The following is a 15186-nucleotide window of genomic DNA, read 5'->3' as shown; positions in this document are numbered from 1 at the left end:
TGGTGGCCTGTGACAAGCACTTGGGGACCTTGCTTCCAATCGCTCATGCATTCATCCAGGCATCGAATATGTGCCAGGCACTGTGCCAGGTGCTGGGCCCACAGGGTGCCCAAGATGTAGGCTCCTCGGCCTCATGGAGCTCACAGTCTGGTCAGAGCTGCCAGGAAGAAGATAAGACAGGGGATGTGACCATCCAGGGGGAAGGATGGTCAGGGAGCACCTCTCTCAGGAGGCGACTGATGAGCTGAGGTTGGAAGGAGGTGGAAAAGGCAGAATGTGACTGTCTGGGGGAAGAGCTGAAGGAACAGCAAGTGCAAAGGCCCTGGGGCAGGAAGGAGCATGGTGTGTTGGAGGACCAGATGGAAGGCCCAGGTAGTTGTAGCCTGGAGGGCAAGGGGAGGGAGTAGAAGATGAAGCTGGATCGAGGAGGGCCTTGAAGGCCCAGGTTAGGACCTTGGGTTTTATTCTGGATGTGATAAGAAGTAGCTACAAGAGGGTTTTAAGCCAGGGAGTCAGTCTGATTTATGTCTCTAAAGATTGCACATTGAATGTCACCCCTACCAGGGCAGGAAAATCATCCCCTTTTTGGGGGTGGGGGGAGCTGTGCCACGTGGTTTGTGGGATCTTAGTTCCCCAAACAGGGATTGAACCTGGGCCCCCAGCAGTGAAAATACGGATCCCTCACCACTGGACCGCCAAGGAATTCCCAAAATCATCCCCATTTTAGAGGTGAGGAAGCAGAGGCTCCGAGAATCTGGGTCTCTTGCCCAAGATCTCATAGAAGGGACATCTCACAGCCAAGATCCCAACCTGGGCTGCCCTTGGGAGAGGTGTAATTTCAAAGTGCTCACAAACACCGGCTCAGAACCCTTGGTTCAAATCCCAGCTCTGCCGCTTCCTAGCCACGTCCTGGGCAAGTCTCTTACCCTCTCTGGGCCTCAGTTTCCTCATCGGTAGAAGGGGATGCTGGGAATTCCCTGGTGGTCCAGTGGTTAGGACTTGGTGTTTTCACTGCCGGGGCCCAGGTTCCCTCCCTGGTCGGGGAACTAAGATCCCTCAAGCCTTGCGGCACAACCAAGAAACAACAACCAAAAAAGAAGGGGATGCTGATAATAGTACCTCCCTCATGGGGTCATCATGGGGATTAAACGAGAGAATACAGGTGGGGCAGGAAAGTGGTGTCTGGCACACAGTGAGTGACCGGCAGGCGTCGTGGTACCTGTCATCCACTGTCCAACATCACTGCACCTGTAACCACGATGTCTGCCATCCTCACCCTTCTCTTCTGCCCTGTCTCCCCTCCCGCCTCGTCCTGCCCTCTGCTCCCACGCCCCGGCCTCCCCGCAGATCCTCTGGACCTTCTCCATCTACCTGGAGTCCGTGGCCATCCTGCCGCAGCTGTTCATGGTGAGCAAGACAGGCGAGGCGGAGACCATCACCAGCCACTACCTGTTTGCGCTGGGTGTCTACCGCACGCTCTATCTCTTCAACTGGATCTGGCGCTACCACTTCGAAGGCTTCTTCGACCTCATCGCCATCGTGGCAGGCCTGGTCCAGACGGTCCTCTACTGTGATTTCTTCTACCTCTACATCACCAAAGGTAGCCAGCGTGGGGGGCCGGCTGGTAGGGAGCCTGCTCCTTCCCCAGCTCCCACCCTCCCTGGGGCCCCAGCTTCATCTCCCCAGCCCTGGATCCCTCGAGGGAAGATAGGACAAAGAGAGGGGCAGGGGTGGCCTCTGACGTTTCCTCTCTTGGAATGTGTCCTAAGCCCTCCTCCTGCCCCAAGTTTCCAGATCCAAAGTCTTTCAGTCTCACACCCGTAACAGATCCAGAATTCCCGTCTCCCAGGCCCCAGCAGCGCTCAGAGAAGGGAGGGCCTCCTCTCTGCTCATGGACCTCTGTCCTTACCCTCAGGGACTCAGGCCCACCAAGATTCATTCATTCATTCAACCAACAAATTTATGGAGCCCTCTCTATGTCCCTGGCCGGGGCTAGGCTCTGGGGATACAACCTTAGGAGAAAAGATGGACAAGGCCCTCCGCTCCCTTTGTACTGTAGTCGGGGGAGGTGGTGAATAAACAAGAGAGATGATTGCCGACAGGGAGAAGGGCAGTGACAGAAAGAAACCAGGGGTGTGTTGGTGGACAACGGTGGAGGGTGAGGGGGTTACTTTACATGGAGGGGGTGTGGTCGGGGGAGGCCTTTTAGAGATGATGATTAAAGCAAAGACCTTCGAAGTTCAGTCAGTGAGTGTGAAGGGAAGAGGAGACAGGAGGACAGAGGCCTGAAGGCAGCCACGCCCCCTGAGGATTAAGGCTTGGAGGGCCAAAGCGGGTGGTCTCGCCCAGCCAGCCCTGCCAGGCCCTCTGACCCCAGCGCCGCCCGCTCCCCACCCCCACCAAGAACCAAGGCCTCCAGCCCTTCCAGGATGGAAGAGGAGCAGCCAGCATTAGGAGAAATGGGGCCTCGTCCGGGGCTCCATGGCTCAGCCCCTAGGCCGGGAGCCTGGTCCCCGGCCCCACCCCCAGCTGATAATCCGGAGTCCTGGGGCTGCCCCTCCTGCATCTCTGCCCAGCCCAGCATCCAAGCCCCTGCTGTGGGCGTGGGGGGCTGTCCCCTCCGCGAGGGACCCCTTGGTCATGCCCGCCCCCCTTTCTCTCCTCCCAGTCCTCAAGGGGAAGAAGCTGAGTTTGCCGGCGTAGCCCTGGTCTTTGCCATCCCTCTCCGGGGCAGCTGCGAGAGGCAGAGGAAGGCGACGAAAGACGAAGAGCCTTCCCATCCAGGGGAACTTTTTTAAGAACCCACCTCTCGGTACTCCCCAGCCCTGCTCCTGCCGGGTTTCAGGGGGCAGTGGAGGACCCAAGTCTTGGGGGAGCTCAGGACCTGGGCTGTTTGTAGTTTTTTTGCCTTTTAGAGAAGAAAAAAAAAAATCTTTCCACTATTTAGGTTTTGATTCTGATGACTCCTTTCTTTTCTACTTTCTGGCCCCAATTTTTATAAACTGTTTTCGAGTGTCCTGTGGGGCACGGCGGGGTTGGAGATCTTTTCCCTCCCCCGAGCCCCCTGGCTTCCTTCTGGATCCTAACCCCTCAGCCCCACCGGTTGCCAAACACTAAATCTGCCGACACCCGCCTGCCAGACCTCCCACCGTTGCCATGGACACAACCCCCCATCCCCCCCAAAAAAACTTCTGCACTGGGGAGAGGGAAAAGGGGAGGGAAGTTCTCCCCTGATTTTTCATAATAATTTTTTCCAGCGTTTGGGTTTTTTGGTCATGTCCTTGTGTTTTGGCAATTTAGGGGCGCATGGGAAGGGGGTTGGCCCAAGGGTCACCATGGCTCTATGGCCACGTTTTTGTACAGAACTGATGGTTGATTCTTTGTTCTCTTGAAATAAACTGAGGAAAACGATGCCTCTCTTTGGCTACTCCTTGCCCTCTCTCTGGCGTTTGTGGGGTCCGCCCAGCACCCCAGCCCCTCTCTCTGCTTCTGCTTTATCCCGTCTGCCATCCGCAGGCGATCCAGGCCTGAGAGGAGCAGGGAGATTAGAAACTGAGCTTCCTGAGACTCTGAGCTGCACCTTGACTCCTCATGACTCCACCAGGGAAGAGGTTGTGGAGGAAAAAAAATCTCAAAGATTCTTCTTATCTTGGCACAGAACTTCCCTGACAATTCTCCCTAATCTAAGGGTTGCAGAGGACAGCCTCCAAAAGCCTGTGATTTGGAAGTCACCAAGGGACAGCCCCCGTCCCCCCATCATTTTGTATTGAACTGCTTTATGTTTTCTTAAAAAAAAAAAAAAAAAAAAAAGGAATTGGTTGCCAGCCTTTAAAAAACAGATTTTCACATTAAAATCGGGATTTCTGGCTTCTCTTGAAAAAAACCCCGTCAGTCTGAGAATGCCGGGTCCTCGTGTCTGGGTGGCGGCAGATGGCTGGAGTGAATGGCTGGGACGTGAGCCTCCCCTCCCTCCACCACCAAGCCCCCAGGACTTGGCTGAGGGGTTGATACCATCTCTTACTGGGCTGACGCTGTGGTTTTGTGGTTTTGTGAAGTTCAAAGGAAAGTCAAATCTTTTCCATGTTTCCCTCCAGATTGGCTTCACACCTGGCCTTTCCTTCACTTGGTTTACTTGCTTGGCCCTTGTAACCTTTTGGAGTTCTGCCCCCTGATTTCGCCAAATGCCCTAGATGTCTGCTGAGAATTTCCTTAGCCGCCTCCAGTTCTCCCGTAGGATGGCTCTGGAAGCTTCCGGAGGCAGGTAGCTGGCGTTTCTGAGTGTTTCATAAGCGCCAGGCAATGTGCGTCACACAGGTGAGCTTGTGGGACCCTCAGAGCACCCTCGCTTTGTTGTGGAGGAAATCGAGGCTTAGCCGGGTGAGCAGCAGAGGTGGGGTTGGTACCCTGGCTTCCTGCTGCTGGATCCTGTATGTTTAACCACTGCTGTGGGGTTTTTCAAAGGTTTTTTTCTTTCTTTCTTGTAAGCTAAGCCAACGGACCTTCTGTTTAGAGGAATTTGTCCAGAAGCCTCATATGGAAAATGCAGGAGCAGGGCTGCTTGGGTTGATTCAGGGTCGGGAGGGGGCACCTCTTTGAACGCAGCCCTCAAACCATCAATCTAAATCTGGTCCAAGTCTCTAGTTTGATAGCCAGCCCCGCTCAGGCCCAGAGAGATGAAGTGACACGTCCCAGGTGATCCAGCTAGTGACAGAGTGAGGGCCAGAGCTCTGGGTCCTCCCGTTTGCCATGCCGGAACCCTGCCCACTCCACCGCATGGCTGCCGTTTCCTCCAGGTGCCCACAGGGACCACGGCCTACTTCCTTCTGCACCCTCAGCACTGAGCACTGCCACACAGGAAACCAAAAAAGGGGACCACGGAGCCCACATTTGCCTCCCCACAAACTCACGTTGCTTTTCCCAGTTTGTAAATGAATGCTCTGCAGCCACTGTGACCCCTGTGTGGGTGTGTTTGGTTTGGCCAGCAAAACAGTAAGCTTTTTTTTTGGTATTCCTTGCCAACTAATTCCACATAAAAAGAAACGGATGTCCGGTTGTTCTAGAAAAACTAGAAGGTTCTAGAGCGGCACTATCCAATACGGTGACCATTAGCACTTGAAATGTGGCGACCCCAAATTGAGATGTGCTGTCCTTGTAAAATAGGCGAAGGATTTCAAAAACTTAGTGCAGTAGAATGTAAGCTACCTGGCTAGTAATTTTTTATACTGATGACATGTTGAAATGATCATATTTTGGATATACTGGGTTAAATAAAATACATGAAAATTCATTTCACTTGTTTCATTCTACTTTTCTTCACGTGGCCAGCTGACAAGTTTAAATGCTGTCCCCCATGGCTCACACTTTGTTTCCATTGGACAGCGCTGCTCTATAATTTTTTTTTTTTGGCTGCATCGTGGCATGTGAGATCTTAGTTCTGCAGCCAGGGATCGAAACTGTGCCCCTGCAGTGGAAGCGTGGAGTCCTAACCGCCAGACCACTAGGAAAGTCCTGGACAGCGCTGCTCTGGACACCCCCGGGCTGTGGTACTGAACGCTGGGTGCTGAGTGAAGGCTGCCCCTCCCCAGACTCGGCCCCTGCCCCACCACTTGATTCATGGGTACTTCACCCACTGGAGTTACCTGCTGGGTCCCTGCAGGCAGGAGCGTTTTGTTGCCCAAGCCCGAGTCCCCGATTAGTTTTGGGGCTCCCTAAGACAAGCTTTCAAATATTTGAAGACAAGGATCTCCCCAGTCATGGACTTGCCATCCCCTGTTCCCTTAACCACTCCTCCCATGGCATGGGTTTGAGTGGGTCCCTTGTCATCTGGGGTGAGTTAAAGGATGTGGGCCCTGGAGACAAGGCCGGTCCCAGTGTTGGCCCTGGTTCTCCTTAGAGCCCTTTCCACGGGCGGAAGCATCTTGTCTCTGAACTTGAGCTCCTCAGCTGTACAGTGGGGCACCTCGTGCCTCCCTCCCATGGCCAGTGCAAGGAGTAAAGGGCTCGCTGTGTCACAGGCCTGAGAAAAGGGTTTCCCTCCCGTCGCTGCCCCTAGCTATCAAGGTGGCGCCCAGAGGGAGAGTCCAGGAGGGGGGCTGGAAGTGGGACCTGCTACAGAGACCCCAGAGGAGACCCCATAGGATTTCCCCCCTCCCCTGGCCACTCGAGGGACCGGAGAGAAACAGATATGAGAAGGACAGAGGGCAGTTTTCAGAAACCCTTCTGGAGGGAGGAGTCTCTCTTTACTGGTGTGGATGAGGCTGTCTAGGTGTCGGGCATCGTAGTGAGGTGGGGGGCCTTCGGAGTGGGCAGATGGAGGGACAGGGTGGAGCTGGTGTAGCTCAGGCTGTGGAGACGGGTGATGCGCGTGTTGACAGGGCTGGCGGCGGACAGCGGGGAGAGAGAGGTCAGCACCACGTCGCCATCGTCCAGGGAGCGCTTGTAGGGGACTGGAGCATCATTTCGGAGGTCCTGGAGGGCCAAGTAGGCCTGGAGTATCTGCAGGCAGAGGAGGGCGAGCTGGAGGCTGGCTTGGGTGAGGTTGGCCCAGGCGGGAGCTGTGCCACAGCTCACTGGATGATGCCCACACTGGGCTGCGTCTGCTGGGAGGAAGGGGCGCCTTCTTCCCGCTTTGCCCAAAGTCACAAAAGGGGCTTGCGGAGGTCCTGGGGAGCTGGGTGGTAGGTTCTAGCCCTCTTAACTCACACCACCCCACCCTGCAGGGAGGAGCCTCCTCACCCAGATGAGGATGGAGAAGAAAGCGAAGGAGATGGCGGCCTTGACGCTGCTGCTCCCCAGGAGAAACTGTCTGGGCGGCGAATGCTGCCACTGGTTGGCCAGGAAGCAGAATCCCACGAACCAAATGACTGCCCAGAGGACTGGGGGGTCGAGGGAGAGAAGAGGGGCGGGGTGGGGCGTGAGTTGGGGAGAGAGGGCTCAGGAAGGATGGCTGGGGCTGGGGCCTCGGGTCTTGCTACGGCCTCTCCCTCCCAGCCGGCCGCAAAACACCTCCTGGAGTGGGGTGTGCCGTCCACTACGGGGCTCGCCAGCCACTTGTGGCTTTTTATGTTTCACTCAATCAAAAATTCCAATCGATTAAAATAGAAGTAAAAAACATTCCACCCCTTGGTGACACTGGCCACACTCCAAGTGCTCGGCGGCCACACGTGGCCCGTGGCTCCCGTGTTGGGGAGTCCAGGCACAGAACATTCCCGTCCTCACAGAAACTTCTCTTGGACAGCGCTGGACTCAGTGACCTTCAGGGGCCCTCCCAGCCCTAAGTGGCTGGAACTGGGCAGGTGCAGAAAAGGAGAGGAAGGAGCCTGGGGCCTGAGGAAAAGGAACGAGCATTTATTTGGCGCTTACTGTGTGCCGGGCTCCATCTAGGGTGCTCGGCATTGGTTAGGAGGCCAGGCCTGGCTTGGAAGCCTGGATCTGCCACTCGGCAGCCATTACACAACCTCCTCAAGCCTCAGTTTCCTCCTCTGTGAAATAGGAATCTGAACAGGACTTCCCTCCTTGGGTGGTTCTGAGGAAGAAATGAGGCAGGCATGGGGAGCTCCTGAAGCGGTGCCTGACACAGGGGATGTGCCCGATAAATATCAACATCACCGCAGGAGTCCTTTCTCGAATTTCATCCTCAGAAAAACCCTGAACGTGGGAGTTTTCATCCCAGCTTCCACAGAAGCTCAGAGAGGGGAGAAAACCCACACACTGAGGAGGCGCCCGAGGTGAGATTTCAAACCTGGGTCTGACTCTGCGCCCTGCACCCTACCTCTGGCCACTGCCACCGGTGGCTTTTCAAGAAAGGTTGTGAAGAAGGGAGGTGAATGCGAGGAAAAAGCTGGGCAGGAGAGAGGCTTCTAGAATTAGTCTGAGGGTCAGAAGAGATGACCCTTACCCTGAGTCTGAGGGATGGGCAATGATTCCCCGGGAGGAAACAGCAGGCGCAGAAGAGCTTTGAAAAGTGAGGGACAAAGCTTTGGGTCATGTGTGGAGGACGGTCAGAGCCGGCTGGGTGGTCAAGGGCAGTGCCCGGGGGGCTCACCGGCCAGGAAGAAGTCCAGGAGCTGGAAGGCCGTGTTGAAGCGGCTGCTGGCGATGCGGCCCTCATGGGCGTCCAGGGCGAGGAAGGCCAGGCAGCTGAGGAAGGCCAGGAGGCCGGCTCCCACGGCGAAGCTGCAGGCCGCGTTGTTGCTGTTGAGGACGCAGTGGAGCTGCGAAGAGTTGGTCTTGTTCTGGTAGCCGTCAGTCAGCAGGCAGGAGAAGACGATGAGGGAGAGGACCTGTGGGTGCGGGACGCGGGGTCCCAGGGGCCGGAGCAGGGCTCAGCGTCTCCCCAGACCGGCTCATCCTCCCGGGCGGGTCCCCATCACTGGGCGTGGGGGCCCCGCCGTACACCCTCCCGGTGGTTCTGACCCCTCCCTCCCGGTCACATCCTCAGAGCTTCCCAGAGCCATCCTCCTGCTGCCCCTCGGCCCCTCTCCTCCATCCCAGCTCAGGCCTCGTCCTCTCTGCTGGGCCCTTGCCCCAGCCTCTTCTCCAGCCTCCCTGCCTCCAAGTCTCCCCACACGGTCCCCCAGGGGCTCTTTCCACACCCTGCCCCTCCCAGCTCCCAGCCCCGCACCCCCATGGCTCCCTACCTAGCACCCCCAGGACAGAGTCCCAGTCCCTCATCTCCCCCGATTCACCCCTGCCTCGCTCATGCTCGCCTTCTGCCCCCAAACCCAAGTACCAATATGAAATGCACCGTGCCCGGGATTCGGGAAGAGAGGGCAATAAGTATCTGCTATCCTGTTGATTCTCTCTGCCTTCAAGTCTTTCCCTCTGGCCGCCACTTCTTCCTCCTCTCTCCCGGCTCCACTAATTCCTCTCCATTTTAAAAAAGGAATTTGTGAAATATTCCAAAGACACAGAAACGTACAGAGAGAAGTGTAATAAACACTCAGTACCTAATAAACATTCACCTTTTGCTTCAAGGCTTTTTTTTTTTTTTAATACATTTTGGCCACACCACACAGCTTGTGGGATCTCAGTTCCCCGACCAGGGATCAAACCTGGGCCACGGCAGTGAAAGAGCTGAATTCTAACCACTAGGCCACCAGGGAACTCCCAAGGCTTTTTTTTTTTTTTTTTTTTTTAAAGCAAATACAGCCTGGGACTTCCCTGGCAGTCCTGTGGTGACTCCACACTTCCATTGCAGGGGGCACGGGTTCGATCCCAGGTTGGGGAACTAGGATCCCACATGCCACATGGCGCAGCCAAAAAAAAAGAAAAAAAAAACAAATGCAGGGCTTCCCTGGTGGCACAGTGGTTAAGAATCCGCCTGCCAACGCAGGGGACACGGGCTCGAGCCCTGGTCCGGGAAGATCCCACATGCCGTGGAGCAACTAAGCCTGTGTGCCACAACTACTGAGCCCGTGTGCCACAACTACTGAAGGCTGTGCGCCTAGAGCCTGGGCTCCACAACAAGAGAGGATGCCGCAATGAGAAGCCTGCGACCGCAACAAAGAGCAGCCCCCGCTCTCCACAACTAGAGGAACTAGGTCTTTGCACGCAGCAACGAAGACCCAACACAGCCAAAAATAAATAAATAAATTAATTTTAAAAAAAAAAGCAAATGCAGCCTCACCGATACGCTAGCCCTGTCACCTTTGTCTGTGCACACACGGCACATAGCACACTGGGGTACCACTGTCCACCTAACCCTGTTCATTTATGAAACCACCGATGTACTCCACAAGCACTAGCCTGTGTCATCCTTACAACCACCCTAGGATGTGGGCACTATTAACACCCTCGTTTTTTTAGATAATGGAGCTGAGGCACAGAAAGGGTGAAGAGTGGCCCAAAGTCAGTCAGCTATGAGAGGCAGTGCCTGGATTTGAACCCAAGTTGTCTGGCCCCCGAATCTGCTTTAGCCCCTGCTGTATATGCTGCCACCGGCTGGACCAGAAGCCCCGAGGGCAGGGGCTCCCATCAATGAGATTCAGTGACGATCTGAAGGCCCAGTGATTTGTCCCAGATGGTCACAATGCAGCGTGGCAGGGGCCACACCAGATTTGGAAGGAACCAGTGTGTGTATGTGATGGGGGTGGGAGCTGGTCCAGGAGGGCTTTCTGGATGCGGTGAGGCCTGTAAGGAACGCTGCAGGGTGAGAAAGGCTACGGAGTGGGATCTTGTCTGGGGGTCAGTAGGGAGCCATGAAATGGCTGAGAGCAGGGGAGAGGCAGGGTCAGCTCCGGGTGTATGAAGAGCCCTGTGGGGCCACGCAGAGGTGGACTGGGGTGAGTGAGACCGGAGGCTGCGAGTCTGGGGAGGAGGCTGGGGCCTACGCTCAGGGAGAGAGTCAAGGTTTGAGCAGGAACTGAAGTCAGGGGGCCGGATTTAGGAAGAAGTAAGGTGAGACCTGAACTGCACCTTAAAGAATGGGGAGTTTTGGGGAGTGATAAATTGGGAGTTTGGGATTGGCATATACACACTACTATATATAAAAGAGATAATAAGGACCTATTGTATAGCACAGGGAACTCTACTCAATAGACTGTAATGGCCTATATGGGAAAAGAATCTAAAAAAGAGTGGATATATGTATAGGTGTAACTGATTCATTTTGCTGTACACCTGAAACTAACACAACATCAACTATAATCAACTATACTCCAATAAAACTTAAAAAAAAAAAAAGAATGAGGAGTTTTGCAGGCAGACAGGAGGAAGGGCATTCCAGGCAGGCCAAACCATGTGTGCAAAAGCCAGATGCTGCAGAGCGAAGTTCCTGCAGGGGTTGGAGACAAATCTCATCTGAAGGATGTGGTGTGAGGTGAGGCTGGAAACACAGGCAGGGACCAGACCCCCTGAGGCCTTGAGCACCACACCGAGGGGCCTGGACTTGGGAGCCCTGGCAAAAATTAATTTTCTAGCTTGGACTTAATTTTATGCATGGAAGGGTTCTGAGCAGAGGATGGCCAGCGTCAGACAGGGAGTTAGAGAAAATCTCCCTGGTCATGATGGATGGGAGGGCCCAGGAAGAAAGGCTGAGGCCAGGGCTCTGGGGAAGCCAGTGATATTTAGGACGCAACACTGGACTTGGTGATTGATTGGATGTGGTAGTGTTGGGGGCAGGAGGGAGGGAGGAGACAAGGGGAAGGTAATTCATTAGAGTTGGAACTCCTCCTGGACAGGGTGCACGTGGGCCCCTTCTCTCTACACCCAGCACCCAGCACCAGACTGGACCTCTGCAAATGTGTTGAGTGAATGACTCTGGCCTTTCTTTTTTGCTCCTGCCCTGTCCTTCAGAGTGGGGACGGGAGAGGCAGAGGAGGGACCCCCTAAACCCTTCAGCCTCTGTCCATTCTCCTCTCCCCTTTGCCTTAATTGCCTTCTCTGAATGAAAAGAACAGATAATAATAATAATAATGACTAGTCCCTCTTTCTGTCCAGCACTTTAGCATTAAGGGAGGGTATTCACATCCGTCCTGTTTCAGGGCTGCCGCACTGAGTCCGCAGAAGGGGAGCGTCTTGCCCTGCTGGGCCGAGGCAGAACCAGGTCAAGGACGGGAAGGCCCATTGATCATTTTCGAGCCTGGATTCATTTTACCTGCGCGCCCCCCCCTGCAGCCCCGGGGGCCCCGCGTGGTCGCGGTTACTAATCCATTGCCCTTTCACAGGTGATAAATTGAAAGCCGTGACTGTGCAGTGGAAAGAGCCAGCCGCGTCTGACTCCGACAGCTGGGTGGCTGGCCTTGGGCAAATTGCTCACCTCTTGGAGCCTCAGTTTCCCAGTCTGTCTCTGTGCTGCAAAGACGTGGACACCCGGCCCTGATGGTAATTCTCATGACTGGCCAGAGAGGGGAAGCATCCTCTCAAGGTTAGTCATGGGGGGAGGGGGTTGGAATCCAGCCCCCCTGACTTCCAGGCCCGCGGTCTGTCTGTCCACTGACCTCAAAAACCTTGGACACGCAAGAAGGGGGCTTGGCTGGGCCGGAGGGACCCTAAGCCTCTGAAGCCCGAGGCAGACCTCCTTCCACACCCCTCCTGGCCTGTCCCCAGGGAGGGAGCAAAGATTCATTAGTTATGGCACCAGCTGGCAGGCAGCCGTGAGAAGGACGAAGGACGGGAGGACCAGCTGCCCGGAGACTCCCTGCCGAGGAGCTGGGCCAGGGGGGAAGGAGGAGAGGGCGGGCGGGAGGGAGGAGGGAGGTGGCAGGCAAAGTCTGTGACTGAAACGTCTGGCACAGTCGGAGGCCCTTCCCCCCAGCCCTTCCCCACCCCCTTCTCCCTCGCCACCCGCCCTTTCTTCTGAAGCATCAGAGCCAAGCCCAAGCCCGTGCATCCTTCTGACTCGCTCTCCAGCTGGGTGACGTCCTTGGGCAAGTCGCTCAACCTCTGTGAGCCTCAGTTTCCCCTTGGGTCCAACAGGTGTAATGACGCTCACGACATAGGGTCGTGGTGAGGGGCGAAAGAGCGAAGGCCAGCGAGGGACTTGGAACTGGGATGCGGAGTGCGTTTTTCACCCCTTCCTTTGGGTGAGAACGACGATGGACACGAGTCCCCACCACCCTACGGCCCCCAAACCCATCCCTCTCTCCCCGATCACAAGTTGGTCCCAATAATAATCACTATCGAAGGAAGGATGGCTACTTGCCAGGCGCACGCTGATCAGTTTAGGGGCCTTGATTTCATTTTCACACACAGTCTTTCCTGGTGAGCGGGAAGGACTATACGTAGGAGGGTGTGGAGGTTCAGACAAATCAAGTCACTTGCTCAAGGTCACACAGACCTGGGGTGACCAGGGAAGTTATCAAATGAAATGGGGCACTTTTGAGAATCAAAGGAGGTGCTGCTGATAATTACGCCAGGACCAACCCAGGCAAGCAGGGGAGGATGTCACTCTACATGGAGATCATGTGGCCGAACCAGGATTCTCAGTCAGGCTGGATCGATCCTTCTGGAATAGGACCCTGCATTCAATCCCAGGCATCCCACTTACTCCCCTGACCCTGATCAAATCTCATCATCTCCCTGGGCCTCGGTTCCCAACTCTGTCAGAGGAGTGCCGTGGAGGCTGCACAGCGTAAAGCCCACAGTCACAGCTTTAACTCCTCAAGCACTGAGGTCCAGAGAGGAGCAGTGATCGGCTCAAGGTCACACAGCAAAGTCGGGGGCTGAATGAGGATCTGACCCCAGGTGTCTTGACTCTTAGCGAATGCGGTAATGATGAAACGAATGCAGGTAAATCCCTTGCTTGGCACTGTGCCTGGCACATAGTGACCGCCTACCCTCTGGCATCCTAGGTCTACATTACATATTCTTATTCTCTTCCTACCTCTGTGCATCTTTCCCCACAGAGGCCCCAGCCCCTGCTCCTCTCCTGGTCCCTTGTCTGAGAGGTGGAAATGAATGGGCTCTGGCATCTCACAGACCCCAGTCTGATTCCCTGCCTCTTACAGTGTGACCTTAGCCAACACTGTCCAATGGAACCTTCCACCATGATGGAAATGTTCTAGATCCTTACTGTCCAATATGAGAGCCGCCAGGCTGAAATGTGGCCACTGTGACTGAATTCTATTTTTTTTTTTTTTTTTGGCCGTACCATGCAGCTTATGGGATCTTAGTTTCTCCACCAGGGATCGAACCCAGGCTGCCTGCAGTGGAAGTGTGGAGTCCTAACCACTGGACTGCCAGGGAATTCCCTGAATATTTTATTTTATTTAGTTTAGATTAGAATAGCCACATGTGGCTTGTGGTTACCAAATTGGACAGCACAACCTTAAAAAAATTATTTAACTTTCTCTGATCCTCAGTTTTCTTCTCTCAAACATGGGGCTCCATAGCACCCACTTTGCAGGGTTGTTTCTCCCCAGGAGAGTTAATAAGTGCTCAGAATAGCGCAGGGCCTATAGTTAGATGCTCAGTAAAGGGTGACTTCCGTTATGAGCTCCCTTTGGCTTCATTTTCCCCATCTGACCCCTTCTTTCCCCCCCACTCTCTCTGCACTGGGTCTGGGAGGTGAGACACCTGCTTCCTGTCACCCACGGGGCAGCCGGGCCACAGGAGGGCCTCACCCCTGCAAAGATCCGCACGATCGTCTTTGGCCTCTTGAGAAACTGAACGGCTTCACTGTCGGCCAGGTCCTGGAGGCTTTCTGGGATGTGCATGCCTGCTGTTCTGCTGCCCAGGCCCTGGGAGGCCGGAGCAGGGATGCTGGGCGCTGCCTGCTGGGCACTGCTGTTCGGAAGCTCCAGGCCCACCCCGGGGGCTCAGCTGCTACAAGACAAGAGGGATGGTGTGGGGATGGTTAGAGTCCAAGGTGCGGGGTAAAGGGGCTGCCAGGGGTCCCAGGAGTAGGGGGAAGGGGATGGGAGGGTCCTTGTAGTCCCAGGATGGGGTTATATAGGGTGAGGGTTCTTGGGAGTCGGTGCCTGGGTGAAGGAGATGCTGGGGTAGGGGTCCTAGAGATGGGGGCGCAGGGTGAGAGGGTGGCTGATGGTCCCATGAATTAGGGTGTGGGGGGAGGGGGCTTCTGAGAATTCCAGAGGTAGGGGCACAGGGTGAGGGAGCTGCTGGGGTCTCAGAAGTCAGGAATGCAGGCTGAGGAGGGCCCCAGAGGTGGAGTTGCAGTGTGGGGAGATGCCAGGCCAGGCAGAATAAGCGGGGAGAAGGCAGGATACTGGGGTGATGCCCTGACACAGGAGCCAGAGGGCCCATTTTAAGGACTGTGTTAATGGGATTTTCGAGGGACTACGGGTGCTGGAATGGCGATCAGAACCCCGGGGAGGTCTGAAACAGGGGGATACCTTTCAGGCTTTGGGGTAACCGCACCCGTAGTGGAGACCCCAAGCAGCTCAGGGTAGATTTTAGGCTGTCCTCCTGATTGCGGGTGATTGCCTTAGAATCAGGGCCTCCCCTTAGAGTTCAGGTCCATCTTCATAAAAGTGCATTTCCTCAAGTCGGGGGTCTGGACCTCAGATGTGTAGGGAACATGGGCTCGGAACTCAGCTGTCCCCTCAGAATGAGGAGGCCATGCCCCCGGCAGTAAGCTACCTTCAGAGAATCGGGGTTTTCCCTCTAAGGACGTGGAATGGGGGTGGTGACACTTGGGGGTGAGGCTGACTGACAAAGGGTCACCCCTACTCTGGAGGCCGGGTCAACGTCACCTGGAGGCCCGCTCTTCCTTCCGCCCACCTT

The 15186-nt window shown here is 55.4% G+C and overlaps 2 protein-coding genes across 2 annotated transcripts; one reads left to right on the top strand and one right to left on the bottom strand.

Moving 5' to 3' along the window:
- Positions 1–1316: 1316 nt before the first annotated feature.
- On the top strand, positions 1317–3411 carry KDELR1 (KDEL endoplasmic reticulum protein retention receptor 1). The gene is made up of 2 exons (XM_082608310.1): positions 1317–1600; positions 2669–3411. Exons 1-2 carry the CDS (start codon positions 1405–1407, stop codon positions 2701–2703), a joined length of 231 nt encoding a protein of 76 aa, XP_082464436.1. The 5' UTR covers positions 1317–1404; the 3' UTR covers positions 2704–3411.
- Positions 3412–6261: 2850 nt separating this feature from the next.
- On the bottom strand, positions 6262–14168 carry SYNGR4 (synaptogyrin 4; the record flags this gene model as incomplete). Its single annotated transcript, XM_082606912.1, has 4 exons — positions 14064–14168; positions 8045–8282; positions 6736–6875; positions 6262–6495 (listed from the first exon to the last, which is right to left on the bottom strand). Exons 1-4 carry the CDS (start codon positions 14154–14156, stop codon positions 6262–6264), a joined length of 705 nt encoding a protein of 234 aa, XP_082463038.1. The 5' UTR covers positions 14157–14168.
- Between the last annotated feature and the right edge of the window lie 1018 nt (positions 14169–15186).

Source organism: Mesoplodon mirus (genome assembly GCF_964341445.2).
Source record: "Mesoplodon mirus genome assembly, chromosome: 19".
Taxonomy (NCBI): Eukaryota; Metazoa; Chordata; class Mammalia; order Artiodactyla; family Ziphiidae; genus Mesoplodon; species Mesoplodon mirus.
The sequence above is the reverse complement of the archived record's forward strand: the minus strand, read 5'-3'. Positions and strand labels throughout refer to the sequence as shown.

Coding starts and splice junctions, on each gene's coding strand:
- KDELR1 (XM_082608310.1), top strand. CDS start 1,405: ATGGTGAGCAAGACAGGCGAGGCGGAGACCATCACCAGCCACTACCTG. Junction 1,601..2,668: donor CTACCTCTACATCACCAAAG/GTAGCCAGCGTG, acceptor CTCTCCTCCCAG/TCCTCAAGGGGAAGAAGCTG.